Source organism: Myxine glutinosa, chromosome 10 (assembly GCF_964187855.1).
Source record: "Myxine glutinosa chromosome 10, kmMyxGlut1.1, whole genome shotgun sequence".
NCBI classification, from domain to species: Eukaryota; Metazoa; Chordata; class Myxini; order Myxiniformes; family Myxinidae; genus Myxine; species Myxine glutinosa.
In genome coordinates, this window is record NC_136270.1 from 121993197 (window position 1) to 122016003 (window position 22807).

Below are 22807 nucleotides of genomic sequence, written 5' to 3' on the forward strand. Positions count from 1 at the left end.
GCGTGATGCAAACAGGAAGTGGATGTCCAAGAGGTCAAGGTTTGTTATGGTCGGTCGGTTTTCTCTCCTGTGTAATTTTTAAATATGTCATTATGAGTAGTCTTAATAAATTATTGTAAATTAATTATCTTCTTCCTGAAGCATTTTAAATACGCATTGAAGAGGCAATTGTGGGTGGAGTCAGGGCAGCTGTCCAACCAATCGGTGGGAAGGATTGTTACAGAGGAACAAGGCCATTGCTATTAAGATTTCAGAGATAAAACAAAGATTGACACTGAGAGAAAAAAATATATTATCTTCAACAAAAGCAATATACATCACAACCAAATCCCGACGGAGATGGATACAGGATTTGAATGCACAGCTTTGTTTTTCTGAAAAAGGTAAAAGGGGGTGAAGGTGCAGAATTAGACAGTTTCTCTGAGACTTCAAATTAAAAATCCGTTGCATCTCTTGCGACTTCATAAACTGGAAAAAGGAATGAATTCTGGTTTTGAGCCCTTTTTCCAACTCCACTCCATCACACAGTTCTCACTTTATCGCCCCGCTTCCCCCTAACCCCACCCTCATCATCATTATTTTCCTCATTTACCCTTTATTCCCACAAAACTATAGGGAGAGACCTGAATGTGGTCAGATTTCATCACAACAGTCAAATATACAAATCCATCAAATGTTGCCTCCGATATCAAATCTGTATTTCACAAAATGATAAATCAGGTGGTAGAAACCGAAGGCCTCATGAGACGACGTTAGGGTTAGTTTTTGTGACCTGGATTTTGTTTAAGTGTGACGAACTTGTCATGGATGACAGTCACAACAACAACCACCACCACCAGAGTTCACTTTCAAAACCGACGTGACCAACAGGAACTCTTTGGAGATCCTCGATTCACTCGTCGACGTTTGTGTTGTTGATCAAAATGGCCGCTCTTGCTATAGGTGGTTCGTTCTGTTCTCTCTCAGGGTCAGACACGAATGTTCTTCAAAGGCGATCAACAGTCTATCGTACAACGAATTGTCTCTGAATAGAGGTGTTTTCATAAATTTCATAAATTGTTCCTGTTTGTCGTCTCACTTGCCGCCATCTTGATTTTCAAAACCTGCATTAAATCAGGAAGAACGTGACTTAAATGTATCTGTTACCAACACTACAAAGACAAAGGCCTTCAATAATTTTTAATCAACATATATTGCTGTGCTTCGATAAAGAAATGTCCATGTAAAATTTAAACTACCCGCACACTCGGACTTCATTACAAATACAAGGTTTTGTTGGAGCCAAGGAGCAATTTCATCTCCTGCAAGGTGTTTCCGGTAAGTTTCCAATTCCATCATTCGACGTGACTGTTCCCTGTAATATTTAGCAAAAGTATCAAAGTGTTGGTCCTTTATTCCTCGTCTGAATGGCGATGCAACAAGGAAATTTCACACAAAGGCAACCTTTACAGTGTCTCCTTGCAGGCCCCAAAAGCCTAGAGACCAGGCCGATGGTTTCCTGACGGGCCACCCAGGCGTCTGGTAAATGGGACAGCTGCAGCCGAGCCCGTCGCAGGTCGGACACATGTGAGTCTTCACCAGGCCGGTTGGCTGAGTCTTCAGACAGCGAAGCTTCCCCAAGACTCGGCGCTGACGTCGAGCTTCGCTGCGCAGAAGCCTTAGCGCTAGGCCGATGAGAAGAATCAGGACCAAAGCACCGGCCACTGGAACGGCAATCACTGCGGCACGGAACCACAGCTCTCTGGTATCGGATTGAATGCCATCATGTCCCTTTATTTGCTCGTCGTCTGTGTGCACATTTGCTGAGAAAGAGAAACATGTATAAAAATGTAAATACCTTCATGTAGCTGTTAAAAAAAACTTCACATCGAAAGTTTGAAAAGTCTTTTTAATCTCTGTAAAAAGAGGTGGTGGAGGGTTTTGGTGAATGTTATAACTCCAGCTTCTTCCTCGTTTGAGGACAGTCCAAAGCTGTGGGGTAGTGTTATTGGCTGGGGGCTCTGCCGCTGATGTAGTGTCCCCGGGGGGTAGTGTTATTAGCCAGGGGTTCTGCAGCTGATGTAGTGCCCTTATGGGGTAGTGTTATTGGCTGTGGGCTCTGCCGCTGATGTAGTACCCCTATGGGGTAGTGTTATTGGCTGGGGGCTCTGCAGCTGATGTAGTAACCATGTGGGGTAGTGTTATTGGCTGGGGGCTCTGCCGCTGATGTCGTGCCCCTGTGGGGTAGTGTTATTGGCTGGGGGCTCTGCAACTGATGTCGTGCCCCTGTGGGGTAGTGTTATTGGCTGGGGGCTCTGCTGCTGATGTAGTGCCCCTTTGGGGTAGTGTTATTGGCTGGGGGCTCTGCCGCTGATGTCATGCCCCTGTGGGGTAGTGTTATTAGCTGGGGGCTCTGCTGCTGATGTAGTGCGGGGTAGTGTTATTGGCTGGGGGCTCTGCCGCTGATGTCGTGCCCTCTGCTGGCTGGGGCAGGAATTTGTAATTTGATCATGATGCCGGTGATTGCTTGCCTACTCTTTGCGAAGGACACAGTGGGATCTTTAATGTCCACCAACGAATGCTGGTGGATGGAATGCCCGTTTAACGTCCATCTCGGGACGGCACGCACATTGATGATTCACCTGCCTGTGAAACACCGGGATGACAGTTTACAGGTGGGTCAATATTCAAACCCAGGCTCGACAGATTAGAGGTGAGTGTGCGTACCTCTCGGGCTAGGCTATCCTGTCATCCTCCTTACAGTACAGCAGTTTTTATTGTCAATTTTTTTTCCCCTTTCATATCTCATTCCTTGTCACGTGACTATGTGTGTGCGTCACAAGACCTGCATACTCCCGAGCACAGACATTATAGCCTGCCTAATATTACCATGCAGCCAACTATATACTAATTCTTCTTCTTCTATGTTATAAAATTACCTTTCAAACTGGTTAACCAGTTTACCTTTCCTTTCAAATTACCTTTCAAACCCTAACCCGAACCATTCTAGCCCTCCTTACGATTCCACATTGTGTTAAAAAATCCCGGTCAAATTTGTTATTTTTCTCTTTCGTCATCTTCAAAGTCTAAAATCTCATCCTATTCCCACCTCCATTTCAAGCAATCTATTTCCATCTCTTCTTCCAATCTCCTTTGAATTACCTGTACCACCGAAGGGGAGAAAGGGGTTATGTTTTCGCCACAGTTTGTTTGTTTGTCTGTCTCCCTGTCTGTCCGTGATCAGGATATCTCAGGAGGTTATGGAGGGATTTGGACAAAACGTGGTGGACAGGTTGGGTGTGTGACGAGGACAAATTGATTCGATTTTGTTGAAGATCCGGATACGGATACGAGAATGTTTCAAGTGATTCTTCACCATTGAGCGATAGGGCCAAACAACTCCGATACAAAACATAAACTGTCCAGCATGACGGAGGTACACGCCTAACCCTAACCCTAACCCTAACCACCCTAACCCTAACCCTAACCATAACAACCCTAACCCTAACCCTAACAACTCCGATACAAAACATAAACTGTCCAGCATGACGGAGGTACACGCCTAACCCTAACCCTAACCCTAACCACCCTAACCCTAACCATAACAACCCTAACCCTAACCCTAACAACTCCGATACAAAACATAAACTGTCCAGCATGACGGAGGTACACGCCTAACCCTAACCCTAACCCTAACCACCCTAACCCTAACCCTAACCATAACAACCCTAACCCTAACCCTAACAACTCCGATACAAAACATAAACTGTCCAGCATGACGGAGGTACACGCCTAACCCTAACCCTAACCACCCTAACCCTAACCCTAACCCTAACCATAACAACCCTAACCCTAACCATAACCCTAACCATAACAACCCTAACCCTAACCCTAACAACTCCGATACAAAACATAAACTGTCCAGCATGACAGAGGTACACGCCTAACCCTAACCCTAACCACCCTAACCCTAACCCTAACCATAACAACCCTAACCCTAACCATAACCCTAACCCTAACTGTCATTCTAGTTTTTCATATACCTCTATAGTCTATACTATCCCAGCAATATCTTTTCTCCAATGAAACACACCCTTCATCTTTGCTATCTTTTGCTGGACCTGCTCGCATTGGAGCCATTTTCAATACTCCATTCTGAACTCCTTCTCATATAAATATCCTTTCTGTAATGAGGTCACGATTACTGAACACCATATCCATTATATGCGACCTCAAAAAGAATCCCATAAATCCTCATCTGATTCTCACATGGTGCCTCTCCGAATGAGCATGTGGAGTGGTGGAGTGCGGGTACAAACTTGATGTTTGCGTTTGCTCTCAATTTGGGTTTGCCTTTTATCCCCATGGCCGCCCAGTAATGGGGTGGGAACCTGTCCAGGGATGGTTCTCAGCCAGAAACATCATTCACAGTTTGTTATGAGCACCCTGATACTCATTCAAGAGTGTGGGCTCAATTAGCACCACCACCTCCACCACCTCTCACAACAGATCTTTGAAATTAGGAACCAGCACCAGCATCAGGCACTGACAAAACAAATATGATTTTCCTTAGTTGTCACCCACTAACATTGTTCATTGCTGAAGTGGCTTATCCATCATTATTCCGGAATATTCCTTTTGGCTCACCCGATGAAAAACAACTCCCCGTAAAGAAAGTAGTCCTGACTGCAATTGCTTCTCCCCAATTCTATTTTCCTGTGATTAGGGACGGAAAAAGGCAAGAACCATTTTGTAGCTCATTTACACAAAACTTCAAAACTTTCCGACACCTGTTACTCTTCTTCCAGCTATTAACCTTTCTTTTTTGCTCTGTGTCCTCTGAAAGTTTACATATCTTCATCCTCGCTCACAAGATATAGAGATTAAGTGGAGGAGATAAGGACAAGGAATACATCTTACGACAATGGAGAAAACGTGGATGTGACTGAAACTCCAAAATTGACATTTAACAGTTCTTGGGCCTACGCAGAGGTTCTAAACCCGGTTCTACTTCTGGTTGCATCCCCAATACTGGCCTTAATTGGCCACCCAAGGCCAGCAGACGAGCACGTACTTTATCCTTACTGCGGTAAATGCACGTTGCACGTACTCTGGTGCGTACTATGCGGCACATACTTTGCGGCATGTACTCCGGCATGGACTCTGACACGTACTCTGACACGTACTCTGACACGTACTTTGCGGCATGTTCACCGGGATGTAATATGGCTTGAGCTCCGATAAACTGAGGAGGGTACTCCCAGCTGGAGATTGGGGGTCTTGCTAGTATAACCTAATTTAGACCATGGTGTAAACATTCTCAAAAAAGGTAGATAAGTTGTCACACTCATTCTTCATCAATCAAAAACTTTGCTTTTTCGACATATTTTTGCCTTGTCAGAATTACAAGTAATTAGTTTTGCGATACTACATTGGAACCTTTCGTCTTTTCGATATTGTTGGTTATGGATAGGTTTAGGGTCTATGAAAGCTCATTCCTTAATCATAGACATGACTGGGCATCATATCATAGCCATCCCAATATCATAGTCCGTCCCAATATCATAGTCCGTCCCAATATCATAGTCCGTCCCAATATCATAGTCCGTCCCAATATCATAGTCCGTCCCAATATCATAGTCCGTCCCAATATCATAGTCCGTCCCAATATCATAGTCCGTCCCAATATCATAGTCCGTCCCAATATCATAGTCCGTCCCAATATCATAGTCCGTCCCAATATCATAGTCCGTCCCAATATCATAGTCCGTCCCAATATCATAGCCCGTCCCAATATCATAGCCCGTCCCAATATCATAGCCCGTCCCAATATCATAGCCCGTCCCAATATCATAGCCCGTCCCAATATCATAGCCCGTCCCAATATCATAGCCCGTCCCAATATCATAGCCCGTCCCAATATCATAGCCCGTCCCAATATCATAGCCCGTCCCAATATCATAGCCCGTCCCAATATCATAGCCCGTCCCAATATCATAGCCCGTCCCAATATCATAGCCCGTCCCAATATCATAGCCCGTCCCAATATCATAGCCCGTCCCAATATCATAGCCCGTCCCAATATCATAGCCCGTCCCAATATCATAGCCCGTCCCAATATCATAGCCCGTCCCAATATCATAGCCCGTCCCAATATCATAGCCCGTCCCAATATCATAGCCCGTCCCAATATCATAGCCCGTCCCAATATCATAGCCCGTCCCAATATCATAGCCCGTCCCAATATCATAGCCCGTCCCAATATCATAGCCCGTCCCAATATCATAGCCCGTCCCAATATCATAGCCCGTCCCAATATCATAGCCCGTCCCAATATCATAGCCCGTCCCAATATCATAGCCCGTCCCAATATCATAGCCCGTCCCAATATCATAGCCCGTCCCAATATCATAGCCCGTCCCAATATCATAGCCCGTCCCAATATCATAGCCCGTCCCAATATCATAGCCCGTCCCAATATCATAGCCCGTCCCAATATCATAGCCCGTCCCAATATCATAGCCCGTCCCAATATCATAGCCCGTCCCAATATCATAGCCCGTCCCAATATCATAGCCCGTCCCAATATCATAGCCGTCCCAATATCATAGCCGTCCCAATATCATAGCCGTCCCAATATCATAGCCGTCCCAATTTCATAGCCGTCCCAATATCATAGCCGTCCCAATATCATAGCCGTCCCAATATCATAGCCGTCCCAATATCATAGCCGTCCCAATATCAAAGCCGTCCCAATATCATAGCCGTCCCAATATCATAGCCGTCCCAATATCATAGCCGTCCCAATATCATAGCCCGTCCCAATATCATAGCCCGTCCCAATATCATAGCCCGTCCCAATATCATAGCCCGTCCCAATATCATAGCCCGTCCCAATATCATAGCCCGTCCCAATATCATGGCCGTCCCAATATCATGGCCGTCCCAATACCATGGCCGTCCCAATACAATGGCCGTCCCAATACAATGGCCGTCCCAATATCATGGCCGTCCCAATATCATGGCCGTCCCAATATCATGGCCGTCCCAATATCATGGCCGTCCCAATATCATGGCCGTCCCAATATCATGGCCGTCCCAATATCATGGCCGTCCCAATATCATGGCCGTCCCAATATCATGGCCGTCCCAATAACATGGCCGTCCCAATATCATGGCCGTCCCAATAACATGGCCGTCCCAATATCATGGCCGTCCCAATATCATGGCCGTCCCAATATCATGGCCGTCCCAATATCATGGCCGTCCCAATATCATGGCCGTCCCAATATCATGGCCGTCCCAATATCATAGCCATCTCAATATCATAGCCATCCCAATCTCATAGCCATCCCAATATCATAGCCATCCCAATATCATGGCCATCCCAATATCATGGCCATCCCAATATCATGGCCATCCCAATATCATGGCCATGCCAATGTCAAAGCCAACCCAATGTCATAGCCGTCCCAATATCATAGCCATCCCAATATCATAGCCATCCCAATATCATAGCCATCCCAATATCATAGCCATAGCCATCCCAATATCATGGCCGTCCCAATATCATGGCCGTCCCAATATCATGGCCGTCCCAATAACATGGCCATCCCAATATCATGGCCGTCCCAATATCATGGCCGTCCCAATATCATGGCCGTCCCAATATCATGGCCGTCCCAATATCATGGCCGTCCCAATATCATGGCCATCCCAATATCATAGCCATCTCAATATCATAGCCATCCCAATCTCATAGCCATCCCAATATCATAGCCATCCCAATATCATAGCCGTCCCAATATCATAGCCGTCCCAATATCAAAGCCATCCCAATATCATAGCCATCCCAATGTCATAGCCATCCCAATATCATAGCCATCCCAATATCATAGCCATCCCAATATCATAGCCATCCCAATATCATAGCCATCCCAATATCATAGCCATCCCAATATCATAGCCATCCCAATATCATAGCCATCCCAATATCATAGCCATCCCAATATCATAGCCATCCCAATATCATAGCCATCCCAATATCATAGCCATCCCAATATCATAGCCATTCCAATATCATAGCCATCCCAATATCATAGCCATCCCAATATCATAGCCATCCCAATATCATAGCCATCCCAATATCATAGCCATCCCAATATCATAGCCATCCCAATATCATGGCCATCCCAATATCATGGCCATCCCAATATCATGGCCATGCCAATATCAAAGCCATCCCAATATCATAGCCATCCCAATATCATAGCCATCCCAATATCATAGCCATCCCGATATCATAGCCATCCCGATATCATAGCCATCCCGATATCATAGCCATCCCGATATCATAGCCATCCCGATATCATAGCCATCCCGATATCATAGCCATCCCAATATCATAGCCATCCCGATATCATAGCCATCCCAATATCATAGCCATCCCAATATCATAGCCATCCCGATATCATAGCCATCCCGATATCATAGCCATCCCGATATCATAGCCATCCCAATATCATAGCCATCCCAATGTCATAGCCATCCCAATATCATAGCCATCCCGATATCATAGCCATCCCAATATCATAGCCATCCCAATATCATAGCCATCCCGATATCATAGCCATCCCAATATCATAGCCATCCCAATGTCATAGCCATCCCAATATCATAGCCATCCCGATATCATAGCCATCCCGATATCATAGCCATCCCAATATCATAGCCATCCCAATGTCATAGCCATCCCAATATCATAGCCATCCCGATATCATAGCCATCCCAATATCATAGCCATCCCGATATCATAGCCATCCCGATATCATAGCCATCCCAATATCATAGCCATCCCGATATCATAGCCATCCCAATATCATAGCCATCCCAATATCATAGCCATCCCGATATCATAGCCATCCCGATATCATAGCCATCCCGATATCATAGCCATCCCAATATCATAGCCATCCCAATATCATAGCCATCCCAATGTCATAGCCATCCCAATATCATAGCCATCCCAATATCATAGCCATCCCAATATCATAGCCATCCCGATATCATAGCCATCCCAATATCATAGGTCAAAGGTCGAGGATTCTGAAATTTGTTGGAAAACTTGTATTTCATGATGTATGTGACAATATAAGATCATGTACGACATTTCACCCTATCAGGAAGCGAACAATGTAATAAAAGCATGAAAAATCGACTTTTCTAAATTTCGTGACCTTGTGACCTTGACCTGGGGGCGAAAAAGAAAAAAATCGAGCTCCATGGAGCTAGACGCGTGACATTGGCCTAACCAAATACCGAAACCCCTGTCAGATTCCACCAACTCCCTCGGAGAAGACGTAGCTTGAACTCGATTACCCCTAAAAAGACATCTTTTTCGGGCGTAGCTCCGCCCACAATGGGCGCAATACGCCCACTCGAGGCAGGACACAACGAGATCATGATATAAACCTCCCACCCAAGTTTCATCAAGATTGGATGATATCACCGGGTAGTTATGCTGCGGACTGACAGACAGACAGACACATACACATGTCGAATATAGTGGTCACTTGATAACTCGTGAACCAACAGTAATTGTACAAACACCCCTAACTGTATTCAACTTGAACTTATGGGATTCTCTCCAAACATAAAATTCGTTGAAAGACATCATGGGTGGGATGTTTAATGTCTACAAACGAATGGTATCAGATGGTTCCCCGGGTTAACATCCGTCCGAGGGATGGTGTCCTCATTATGGGATACGTGTGGGTCAGTATTACCGAGGAGAGGAGGAGGTGCAGGGTTCCTATTAACGGTCTTATAAGACCATCTTAGTGGGATACAGAGGGATTAGTGAATCAATATAGATACCAGTGACAACCCGAGTTTAGATGACAGTCATGGTCTGTAAAAAATGATTTGGCATACAAGGAAGGGAAGTTGGACTCGCATTCTGTGGGCAAAATATCACAGGATAGTGGTTGGGGAATGTTTTTCAAAATTGAAATAAATTTCCAGAAAAAGGGAACAAAGGAAGTTTTCTTACGTACCTGGGGGTGGGGGAAGGTAACGATTAATGTTTTTGGCTGAAAATGAAAAACAACACTGGAAATAAATTTGGAAATATTTACCTACGCCACCGAAGGTGACTTACTCCTCAGTCACATTTGCTCTACGGCTAGGATACGGCGGCCGTACCCCCCCTAAATTGACAGAAACGTGCGGCGGCCGCAGAGTTTCTGAGGTGGCCTCAGGGTGGCCCTAGGGCGTATGGCTATCTTTTACAGGCCGTAGGGGTCGCCGTGGAATTATAGCGCGGAGTTATAACTTTTTTCATTTCTAGGTTGGCCGTAGCAATTCGACAAGCCGTAGCCATGACAACTGTAAGTGCTGTTATACATATGAAAAAGAACTGGTATATATACCCACTCGTTACCGTCCGTCTGGCCGCACGTTCGCCTTAGGGCCCCCCTGCGGTCGCCTTGCGGGCACCTTGAGGCTACCTTGCGTCTGCCTTGAAAATTCTATGGCCGCCGCAGGGACGCCCTAAGGACACCGTGCGACATCAAATCAAAGACCGTACGGCACCCCCACGTTTTCGGTCTCCACAATTTCTAAATACCCCATGCGGCTACCCGAAAAATAAAAACATATGTGACTGCTACATTGTGTGACCGTGGAAATACTGCGGTCGCCCTATAATTGCTAGTGGCCGTAGATTTTCTAGACCCTACGGCCGCCGAGCCAAATGTGACTGAAGCATTAGGAGTGAAAACAGAAACCTGTCTGTTTGTCGTTGAACAGGATATCTCAAATCACTGTTGTTTTGGTTTGGTGTTTGACAAGGCCGAAATCATTCGATTTTGGTGAAGATCTGGATCCGGATCTGGATCTGAGAATTTTTAAAGTGATTCTTCACTATTGAGAGATAGGTCCAAAAATGATTTGTAGCACAATATCTCAAAAAGTTGTGGACGGATTTCGATGGAACTTGGTGGATGAGTTGGGTAGGTGACAATAACAAGGCAATTCGATTTTGGTTCAGGTCCGAATCCAGATCCGGCCTATCAGTGGATGCAAAACGTGAAATGTTCAGCCTGGATGTGCTCCATTGGACCTCAAAAATAGTTAGTTTCCCTATTTAGTGACTCAATGTGCAAATGCTGTTCAATTTTCAAGTCAATCGGATGAAAATTGATGATTTTTGAAACTTGGCCTATGTTGACCTTTTGGCCTATGTGGACCTCAAAACTACTTGGTGGTTGAATTCAGTGACCAGATATGCAAGTCCTTTTCAACTTTCAAGTCAATTGGATGAAAATTGAGGATTTTAGAAATTTAGCAAAGTTGGTGACCTTTGGCCTATGTTGACCTTTGGACCTTTTGACCCCAAAAACAATAGGTTTCTTGCTTTTGACCAACTCTACCATTTGGTGAAGTTTCGTGAAGATCGGTTGAAAATTGTGACCTGTAGGCCGGTGACAGACAAACAAACAGACATACAGACAGACAGACAGACAAACAGACAGAACCACAAACGGAACCGACCAATATACTTGAAAAATCTTCGATTTTGCAAGTAACAAACAGACAAACAGACCCAAATGCAATACCCTCTCCTCCTGCGAGCGTAATCTATATATATAAAGCAGTAAAGTATGTTTGTTTGTTTGTCCTCTTATAACTCGAGAAACTACTCATCGCAGAGCAAAACTAAGGCATATTCGGAATCAGTACGTCTCAGAGCAACTACAGCACACCTTAAATGTTTAAAAAACCTTCGGGTTTTAAAATTATGACGTCATCAGCGTATTTCGTAACGTTAATTTTTCAACTTTGACGACAATGACTTCCGACTTCCCGGGTTCGGAAGGACCAATGCCATTTGACAGGGAATAAAAAATAAATGCGACATTCAATTGACGACAATGACTTCCCGAACTTGACTCCCCCCTCCCCCTCCCCCGCCCCTCCCCCTCCCCCCCCCCTCCCCCCTCCCCCTCCCACCTCTTCCCCCTCCCTCGCCCTCCCCTCCCCCCCCTCCCCTCCCTCCCCTCCCCTCCCCCTCCCCTCCCCTCCCCTCCCCCCCCCTCCCCTCCCTCCCCCTTCCCCTCCCCTCCCCCCCTCCCCCTCCCCTCCCCCTCCCCCTCCCCTCCTCCCCCTCCCCCTCCCCTCCCTCCCCTCCCCTCCCCCCTCCCCTCCCCTCCCCTCCCCCCCCTCCCCCTCCCCTCCCCTCCCCCTCCCCTCCCCTCCCCCCCTCCCCCTCGCCCTCCCCTCCCCCCTCCTTCTCCCCTCCCCTCCCCCCTCCTTCTCCCCTCCCCCTCCCCTCCTTCTCCCCTCCCCCTCCACTCCACCCTCCCCCTCCCCTCCACCCTCCCCTTCTCCCTCCCCCTCCCCTCCCATCCCTCCCCCTCCCCCCTCTCCTCCTCCCCCTCCCCCCCTCTTCTCCCCTCCCCCCCCTCTTCTCCCATCCCCCCCTTTTCTCCCCTCCCCCCCCAGTTCCCCTTCCCTCCCCTTCCCCCTCCCCTCCCTTCCCCCGCCCGACAATGCCGGGTACTTCTGCTAGTAACATATAACACAAGTTAAGCTGTTCTGCGAAAACAACATGGCAGTCAGAAATTAGCGTGAAAATGGCTGTGACGCCAGTCCTATTAGTTGGGTAGTTAAACACGATCTACGTTTGACTAAGATCAATCTTTGATCAACCACCACCCACCTGAAGAAGGGGCTTTACCTGCAGATTCCTTGCCAGAGTTTGTAGGACCTTGAAGCACGTGATAATTGCACATGTCCTCCTGACAGCAGCTCAACAGTGGCCATGGCTCCGTGTGGTTGGTCGGCTTCTGGGAACGGCAGGCTTGTGGACCGGCCCTCAAACCTTCCACGCAGCCATGGGTGCGGGGTGAGCGAGGGTCGGAAGGTCGCAGTGGACGTGAGAAGCAACCGGCCGCAGGAGACTTGCACATGTAACCGGTGGGTACGCAAACCGGTGCGTCGCAGTAGCAACGGATATCACCTGCGATAGCGAGGTTTGGGGTGGGAGTAATAAGGAGGAGAAAAAACAAAAATGGAGTAAGTGACAGAAATGGGGGAATAGGCCAAAAATAAAAAGGGGAAATGCCATACCAGGGGAAAGGGGAAAAGGAATAAAAAAGGGGAAAACGGGGAATAAAAGGGGAAAAAAACAAAAATGTAGTAGTGACAGAAAGGGAAGTTTACCGCCTTTGATATTGAATCGGAAGTTTACCGCCTTTGATGCGCCGTCTTTTCCACCACTTTATTTAACATATTCCATGAGTTACTCCTCAGTCACATTTGCTCTACGGCTAGGATACGGCGGCCGTACCCCCCCTAAATTGACAGAAACGTGCGGCCGCAGAGTTTCTGAGGTGGCCGCAGGGTGGCCCTAGGGCGTATGGCTATCTTTTACAGGCCGTAGGGGTCGCCGTGGAATTATAGCGCGGAGTTATAACATTTTTCATTTCTAGGGTGGCCGTAGCAATTCGGCAAGCCGTAGCCATGACGACGATATACATATGAAAAAGAACTGGTATATATACCCACTCGTTACCGTCCGTCTGGCCGCACGTTCGCCTTAGGGCCCCCCTGCGGTCGCCTTGCGGGCACCTTCAGGCTACCTTGCGTCTGCCTTGAAAATTATATGGCCGCCGCAGGGACGCCCTAAGGTCACCGTGCGACATCAAATCAAAGACCGTACGGCACCCCCACGTTTTCGGTCTCCACAATTTCTAAATACCCGAAATAACAATAAGTATGCGGCTACCCGAAAAATAAAAACATATGTGACTGCTACATTGTGTGACCGTGGAAATACTGCGGCCGCCCTATAATTGCTAGTGGCCGTAGATTTCTTAGACCCTACGGCCACCGAGCCAAATGTGACTGAAGCATTATCCATGGCCATTGTTTGTGTCCTTTATGACCTTAAAACCAGGAAGAAATGCCATACAAAGGGGAAAGGGGGAAGGGAATAAAAAAGGGGAAAAGGGGGACTAAAAGGGGAAATAAAAAAGGAGAAAAACAAAAATGGAGTAAATGACAGAAATGGGGGAATAGGCCAAAAATAAAAAAGAGGAAATTTATAACTTTCTTTGCATTAAGACAGCAGAATATACCTCGGTTGAGGCTTGCCAGGTGTATGATGGGAAGTGAGCAAATGGAAGTGGTAATAAGGCAGTAAGGAGCGTTTGCTTTCTTAACTGTGTACAAGGCAAGTGAAGGAATGCAAAGTATGCTGTTCTGTCTATCACTCCATCCCGCCCCCTCTTTGTCGGCTTAAAGCCATCTCCTGGATGTGCGATCCTCCACCAACGGAATTCCTTCTCAATAACAGGACGAGGCAGCTTATAACTACCAGCATTGACATAGAAATGACTGTAAGAAAGGAACTAGGTACTATTTTCATGGTCCCAATGAATCCCACATATCTGTGGGTTGGTTACAAAGGTTTTGCTCTCCACTCCCTCTACTACACCGAGCATCCCATCTCTGCACCACCACCTCTCTCGTGTATCTCTCCACCACCTCCTTCCTGATCTTGGTCTGCCCCTTTCATTCTCACCAACTGTGTCCGTATCAAGGACTTGCGTGACGCATCACCGTCTTCCCTTCTGAACACATACGCAACCAACACAGAAGTGCCTCCCAGGCCTTTTCCATGTAATAAGGAAAATGCAAGGAATTCATGAATCCACAAAACACCAGAGGATGTTCTACCAGCAAAATATCCTATAACGCAACAGATATTTTACCATTTATCAAATGAATGTCAGTTTGCGTGTTTATACAGATGTCGGATGTCTGTGCCCCTTCATAAGGGCGGGTTTTAAAGGTCAATCTTTTAACACGAATGTGTGTTCACTACGGTCTATTTTTGAGGATAAAACAAAATCCAAAAACATTTTCCACAAAAGAGTAATTACGTCTCTTAAATTGGAATTGTAGACGGTGGCTTGGAAACTGAGCCTCAAGAGCGGTGTACAGAAACGTTTTTTCAAAATAACAATAAGTATAAGGCGCAGGGAGGTGAAATTCGCTGAACATGATGTGCAAATGCAAAAAAGTAAAACGAGTGTTCATTTATATCCGTAAGATGTCTAATAAATAAAAATATATATAAGCACACCTGACACTAGGCCGGGGCTTCATGCATTGGTACGCTCAGGAGGCCGCACCATCGAATAAACTGTTCTCACCCATCATTTTGATGGGCTGTTTACTAATAGTTGACATTACATACAAAGCTCAACCTGCAATGCACCACGGGAGAATATTTCCACCTTGCAGCACCTGCATGTACACTCGTACAGTCATGTAGTTCCATGGAAATCAAATAGACCCGTTTAAATTTTGTGCGCACCGCGTCTCGTGCGACGAAGAAAGAAAAACAGCTGGGAGGTTGAACGAGGGCATTTCACACCGAGATTGTCATCTTCAGCCGAAGAGAAGAACATGTCGCAACAAGAGGCGAGCAAACAAGAAAGTGGAAATTGCACCTCGTGCAAGTCCAACGGAAAAACTGCTTTTTGGGTTAAACTAAGGTATGTGCACACCTGCTCAGAAGATTAATCCAGTGCAAGAGTTTTAGAAAGGATCAAGTACAAAAAATTTTTAACGTCTGTGACTTGCAAAGTGAAATTTCGACCTTTTTGGGGGAGCAGGTGTGAGGCATGATGGTCTCTCAGCTCTGTCTGTACCAGTTTCACTGTACTAGTGAAACTCACCTGTGTCGTTGTTCACATCAGCTTGTACTCCTAGAACCCCGACATGTGTATGTCTCCCTCCACCCTACACGTCATTTGGGTTCTCCAATCCTAGATTATGAAAATCACCAACTAACTGCATAATATGACCCGTGGTAGTCCTACACCTCACAGAGCGTACCGCTTCATCAATATCATCACGTATGAGGGCTCAAACCCACTTAAAGTGCCCAGGATCGTTCAAGGACCTGGCTCTGTTACCCCACACAATTTCGTCCCCCAGATTAAGTGTGTGTGCCCGCCCCCCCCCCCACCCCCCCGAAGGACGTTGGGCGGGTGTTCTGTCTGCCAGCATTCGTTGGTGGATGTTATAGATCCCAAGGTGTCCTTCACAAAGAGTAGTCGAGCCATCGCTGGCACCTGCCCAAATTCCTGCCTTCACCAGCGGAGGGCATTTCAGCAGCAACACAGTCGCGCTCTCGGCCAATGATGCTACCCCGCAGCCTTGTTCTGCGTACGAAGAAGAAGAATATATGTGTAATGAAGAAGGCACGCTTTACTGGGAAGACAACAAGCAAGGATGTATTGACCACCTTTAGAGGCCATTTTTCCCCGCAGAGCAGGGGTTGGCCTTTTTCGGGCACCGGGGTCCCATTTTTGAAGCAATGTTTTATGGCCGGATGCCCTTCCTGCCGCTAACCCTGGTCGTCTCCTCTTGCAACACACAGGGAATTACCAGAGAACTGGTCCTCAATTTGCCGACCTCGGAAGGATGACGGGCCGAGTCAACCCCTCTGGCGTTAATTCAGTGGTCGGCCGGGATTCAAACCCAGGATCCTCGGATCCCAAGCCGGCATCCTAACCGCTAAGCCAACAACAGGCTTCAAGCAAGGACCTCGAGGCCCGTTCACACATGCACATGGATACAATGAGACAGAATTATAGAACACAAGACTAAAAGGAACCTTTCCCCACACGCGATGCTTGTGTGGGTTGGTGACTATATGGTTCCAGCGGGAGAGAGAGATGACAGGATATGTCACATCCGGGCTTCATGGCTTTTAATCAACGCACACGTGATATTATAAGATCCCATTCTGGAACTCGATCTCTGTCACGGTCACTCGCCTGGAGGTCCACATGGTTGTACTCCGGCTTCTCTTGGTTTCTTCTCTTTCCATGGTTCTGCTACTGACCTGGCTTCCTTATGATTTATAACAGCAACACACAGACAGATTACATAAGGAATCTTTTAATGGATTAATGGGGGAGGAATGGTAGGAAGGCCTTGGACACATTACAGAGGGGAGGGGCCATGCTTATTGACTTCTAAACACAACTCGACACAAGTCTCATCATTCTACACAGAAACCAGACACTTATCCTAGATATTTATTAATAAAATAACTAGTCTATCTTACTCCCTCTACCCCCTATGGCCATTCCAGAAACAATATACCTACAGTATATATATTCTTATTCTGACGTACCATACTACGTCACAGAGTGGTCGGTGGTGCTGAAGCCGTTTCTTGGCAAGGGTTGCAATGGGTGGTTTGCCATTACCTTCCCAGCATTGTTTGTCCACGCTCTATTTTATTCAAGTACTGAGTGTCAAGCAAGAAAGCAGCACATACCTTTTTAAAGTTTTTGATATGACTCCACTGCGGTTATAACCACGACATGTATGTGTGTGTGTGTGTGTGTGTGTGTGTGTGTGTGTGTGTGTATGTATGTATGTATGTATGTGTGTGTGTGTGTGTGTGTGTGTGTGTGTGTGTGTGTGTGTGTGTGTGTGTGTGTGTATGTATGTATGTATGTGTGTGTGTGTGTGTGTGTATGCATATGTTTGTGTTTTTTTTTTGTTTTTTTTGTATACAAGATCGAGGCTCGTGAAAGAGCGAACATTAATCACACAGAAAGACAAACCGACACATAAAACATATAACATCGGGAGCGGTAGACAAGATGGGGAGAGAGGGGGAAGGACACAACATTTGAGAGCAGGGACCGAGAGACATGGAGACATCGAGAGATCTGTGTGAGGGAGAGGGCATTTGGGCGGGGGCATGGGAAGGGGGGGGGGGGGGGGGAGAGGTATAAAACATATGGACGTTTGATATGACTGTGTGTGTATGTGTGTGCATGTATGTATGTATGTGTGTGTGTGTGTGTGTGTGTGTGTGTGTGTGTGTGTGTGTGTGTGTGTGTGTGTGTGTGTGTGTGTGTGTGTGTGTGTGTGTGTGTGTGTGTGTGTGTATATATATATATATACGGTATATATATATATGATTTAGTTCTCAAGTCAGAAAATGGTTTTCAAGCATTTGGATTAAAAACAATCCACGTGTTTGGCATTTGGTTTCTTGGTAAGGTGCTGTTCAAAAAGTTATATAATTCCTTGATTACTTTTGGCAATGTTTGCGAAACATTTGGAACTCGATTCATAAACAATACGTTGATTAACTTATTGGGAGTTTTCCACGCCAAGTGAAGGAATCGTCACAAAGCAAATAGGATCATATATATATATATACCCTCTGCAAATACTGTACAATATTCCTCTCATAACTTTACTAATTGTACAATTTTGGAATTTAATTATATTACGGTGTATAAAGTCGAGGCTCATGGAAAGGTGAGTTGACAAAAGCTAAGAAGGTAACGTAGGCAGATTGATACAACAATGAAGAGAATGAGCGAACAATGAAAGAGGAGAGAGGCGATGGGAGGTAACTGTAACCTGCAAGTAAGAGAGTGGTATTCATTGGGGTTAATGGGGGTAAAAAGATTGCTGCTCGGGATACAAGATGACATTGGATGATGGGAGCAGCACTTGCTCGAAGCCCTGGAGGGAAGAGCACAAAATCTGGACTGAATTTGCTCTTTTACGCAGATGCATTGGCAGAGTCGACACGGTTATTGGTTCCATGACGCCTGATAGTTTCACAGCACAAACATTATTTCAAGAATGGGACACAACCAGAAATAACGCGATCCGAAGAATCATTAGACATGGCTCGTTTGAAAAACCTCTGCTGGCCGGAAAGGACGGTGGGCCATCTTGTCTGTCCCAGAGGTAAACACGCGGCCCTGGAACTCCCAACTCCCAGAGGTCGTGTACATTTTCCGGGATTACCCCAGAGAGGGGAATCTTGAGACGGTGCTGCCACACGATGCCCTAATCTTTCCGAGAGGTACTGCAGGACCCAATTCAATGCAGATGGAACAGCCAGGTCTGCATCGCTACCTGAAGGACTCCACGCTTGACGACGCAACCCACCTATGAGTAACCCACCTTGTTATATTTGGGGGGAGGTAACTTACGTACCATTTTTACCTTCACAACCGGAGGTGGATGGAGGTCATGTTTTCATCCCTGTCTGTTCGTCTGTCTGTGAACAAGATAAATCAAAAAGTTGTGGACAGAAGAAACTTGGTAGACAGTTCGGCTGTATCACAGGACGGCTGTCTGTTTGTCTGTCTCTTCGGCTGTCTGTCTGTCTGTGAACACGATATCTCAAAAAGTTGTGGATGGATTCGGACGAAACTTGGTACAGAGGTAGCATGTGTGATAAGGACAAAATGATTCGATTTTGGTGAAGATACGGATCCGGCTAGTAGAATTTTTAATTGATTCTTCACCGTTGGGAGATGGGGCCAAAACCGATATATAGTAGAATATCTCAAAATGTTATGGACGGATTTGGACGAAACTTGGTGGAGATGTTGGGTGTCTGACAAGGACGAATCGATTCGATTTTAGTGAAGATCTGAATATGGATTCGGATATGGGAATTATCTAATTTTTAAGTGATTCTTCACCATTGGGAGATGGGGCCAAAACAGATACATAGCACGATATCTCAAAATGTTATGGACGGATTTGGACGAAACTTGGTGGAGATGTTGGGTGTCTGACAAGGACGAATCAATTCTATTTTGGTGAAGATCTGAATATGGATTTGGATATGATAATTATTTAATTTTTAAGTGATTCTTCACCATTGGGAGATAGGGCCAAAACAGCCACATAGCAGGATGTCTCAAAAAGTTATGGATGGATTTGGAGGAACCTTGGTGGACCGGTTGGGTGTGTGACAAGAACAAGCCGATTCGATTTTGGTTCAGGTCCGAATCCAGATCCGGCCTATCAGTGGGATAGAAAACATAAACTGTTCAGCCTGGTGGAGGTATGCTGTCTACCTAGTGCCGTTCTAGTTGTTGTCGTTTCCCAGTGTGTTCTGATTTGCATGTTTTCTGACTCTGGGTCACGGCGTCCTATCCCCCACTTTCTGCTCTTAATACACTTTGATACGCAGGGTCCCACTGCCCAAGGGGGCCGAAACTGGGATCCCTGTCTAATGAGCTGTAGCAAGACAAGAAAGCCAAATAAGCAAACCCAAAGAAGTAAGTGGTACGACTACACAAGTTGATCAAGTAAAGATAAGCTTTATCTTGTATAAAAGTGGTAAACAGGAACGTTGTTGTGTTCCCATCTGATAGTCCTAGAACCCAGACTCAAATCCCAAAATACCATACAGGTTTGTTCATTGTGCGCTAACGTCCTTGTAGAGAAGTCTTTTGGCACATTAGTTCAAATTGAGGATGAAAACAATCCACAGTGAGAAGGAAACCCAAGGGCGAGTCGCTGACCAGAATATTTGTAAAACTTGAATGAATGTCGATCCTGATGTAAGTAGTTGCATTCTACGCACAGATACTCACACCGGAACCTCCAGAAAGGTTGTTGCACCGATCCCTCCTGTGAGATGACCCCGTCAAGGCACAATCCCAGGGCTGCTCCTTATATCGAATGGAACACCCTGGGACCTTGACAGCCATGGGCGGTGCAGAGGCCTATCTATCATGGAGAGTGCGGATTTCACTAGGAGTTGGTTATGAATTTGAACCGACGGTCCAGGTTAGATCACGGCTGATGCATTTTGGTAACGCTGATCAAACATTCCGAAAGATCAAATTCTTGGGTAGGCAGCTGAGAAGGGAAAAAGGTGCATCAGGTAAGGTAGCCACGATGGGCGAATGTGCAGTGCGCAAAGTATAGCCCGAACTGGCAAATGCACAGTGGACAGGTGAACAAGCAGCAGAAATATCTCACACAGATAAACTCGTGGCGATGAAGGTAACCTGGACGGGCGTATGGGCAGTGGGCCCGTTGCGGGTGCGGTGGGCAATGTAGCTCAGATGGGAGAACACGACGTGGTGGGCAGGTAATCCAGATGGGCAAATGCATGGTGGATAGGTCGTCCGAATAGCCGCAAAGGCAGATAAGCAGTTTGGCACATCTTGGACCCCCCATTACTCAAAACTCTTTGACTACTGAGCAATGTCTCAATCTTTGATCCTGTTTGTATTCCTTGCCTCTACTTAAGATACCTCTCAGTTCCATGTTATCCAGGCCTTCCATGCCATTCAAAGCACTCTATCTCAGAAATCGATGAAAACCTCACGACCCTACAACCTGCACTCAAGAACATAAAGTTAGGATCAGATTTGAAGTGGACTTTTTAGCGGTGAGGATAAGGGAAAGCAAAAGGTACAACAACCAGGAAGCGAACAATTGTGAATCACAGTCGCCTCCTCGATACAGAAAGTCGGAATCACCGCAGCAAATACTGAGACGATAGCTATAGGTAGTGATAGCTGAGTCAACCAACCTGGTCTGAATTCAACGGAATGGCATGGGCTCCAACTCACACCCCCTAAGATCTCAAGCCGGCCACCTTGACCGTTAAGGCAACACAGGCTTCCTATGTAATGATGAACAGCGACACAAGGGAAAAGTAACGACACCAGAGAATACAGAGACCATAGCAATAAGTAGATGCTACCTGACCCACCTGCTGCGAAGGACACGCAGAGCACGCACAGCTGGAGCACGAGGGAAAGGGAGCGCCACTCCATCTCCGTCCGGAGCCAGGACTTTGTTGTAACTTCCCTGGGAGGGTCGCTCAGGAGGGCGACCCTCCACCAACCCGCAGAGATTTGGAGGCCAAAAACAGCCACTGGTCTGTATGGCTGTTGCTCGCTACCTTCTTCACTCTGCACCTTCGCTCGCATCAAGCCTCTCCTACCTATTCCGTAGCATGCCGGGGAGTGACTGCTGCTCCGCCCGTCGTCCTCATATTGTTAAAGGAAGGCGGGAGAAAGGCAGATCGGTCCCGCCCGAGTCTGGAGTCTTGTGCTGCCCAGACCACCCCTAATTATTAATTACAGTGGCTGCCCGCACCGCCCCGGGGATACACAGGCGCCGAGAGGGGGTCAAGCTGGGATTGTCGGGAAGGGGGGAAGGCGGAGGCGGGGGTGGGAATGGTTCGACAAGAGGGCGGATGCAAACGGGTTTCACAGTTTTCTTTGATACCCTAAACCAGGGTTTCTGAACCTATATCCACCACCGAAGCCACACATGCGTCCCCCTCCGGAAGTTACACCGAGCTTATAAAAAGTTATACAAACGAGATACTCACACCAACTCCCCATCAATGTTTTACACTTGATTTCCTTTTTCGATAAATGTTATTGGTGAAGTTCTCCCAATGCGTTTCCTTGAACCGAGGGGTGGTCATAAAGTTAGGAGGTTCTCCCATATCTCGTTACCCACACCTACCTGGGGGGGGGGGGGGGGGGGGGGTCAGGTAATTCCTGACCCATCGCTCCGGCAGCAAACTCAAATGCGAACAGTCCATCTCATCTACCTATTCGGTCGTAAGAAATGGAGGAATTTATGAGCCCAATCCCAAAGAGCTCTCTGGTCCGACTGATCCTCTCCGCGCTGCACACGAAGTGATGATACTAATGATGGAAGCCCATACTCTTGACGAACCTTTGGGGCACTGAAGACAGGTCGAGAAAGGTTTCAGGGCTTCCAGGAGACCTGGAGATCACCATTCACCATCAGACCTGGAGCGGTCACAAATCCGACAAGCAACAATATCCTCCACCTAGATCTAGGTAGAAATCCGACTAGCAACAAGATACTCCACCTAGATCTAGGTAGAAATCCGACTAGCAACAATATCCTCCACCTAGATCTAGGTAGAAATCCGACTAGCAACAAGATACTCCACCTAGATCTAGGT

The 22807-nt window shown here is 46.7% G+C and overlaps 1 protein-coding gene across 2 annotated transcripts; it reads right to left on the reverse strand.

The window, feature by feature from the left end:
* Positions 1 to 268: 268 nt before the first annotated feature.
* LOC137415958 (BMP and activin membrane-bound inhibitor homolog) lies at positions 269 to 22003 on the reverse strand. Of its 2 annotated transcripts, none has more exons than XM_068101485.2 (3): positions 21569 to 22003; positions 12719 to 13000; positions 269 to 1802 (listed from the first exon to the last, which is right to left on the reverse strand). In XM_068101485.2, exons 1-3 carry the CDS (start codon positions 21786 to 21788, stop codon positions 1429 to 1431), a joined length of 876 nt encoding a protein of 291 aa, XP_067957586.2. In that variant the 5' UTR covers positions 21789 to 22003; the 3' UTR covers positions 269 to 1428. The 2 variants fall into 2 exon arrangements, with proteins under 2 accessions (XP_067957586.2, XP_067957585.2); XM_068101484.2 differs by having other exon boundaries at positions 12701 to 13000; positions 21569 to 21864.
* Between the last annotated feature and the right edge of the window lie 804 nt (positions 22004 to 22807).

Coding starts and splice junctions, on each gene's coding strand:
- LOC137415958 (XM_068101484.2), bottom strand. CDS start 21,788: ATGCGAGCGAAGGTGCAGAGTGAAGAAGGTAGCGAGCAACAGCCATAC. Junction 13,001..21,568: donor CTGCGTGTCCTTCGCAGCAG/GTGGGTCAGGTA, acceptor TCGCTATCGCAG/GTGATATCCGTTGCTACTGC. Junction 1,803..12,700: donor AGGTAAAGCCCCTTCTTCAG/GTGGGTGGTGGT, acceptor TCTCTTTCTCAG/CAAATGTGCACACAGACGAC.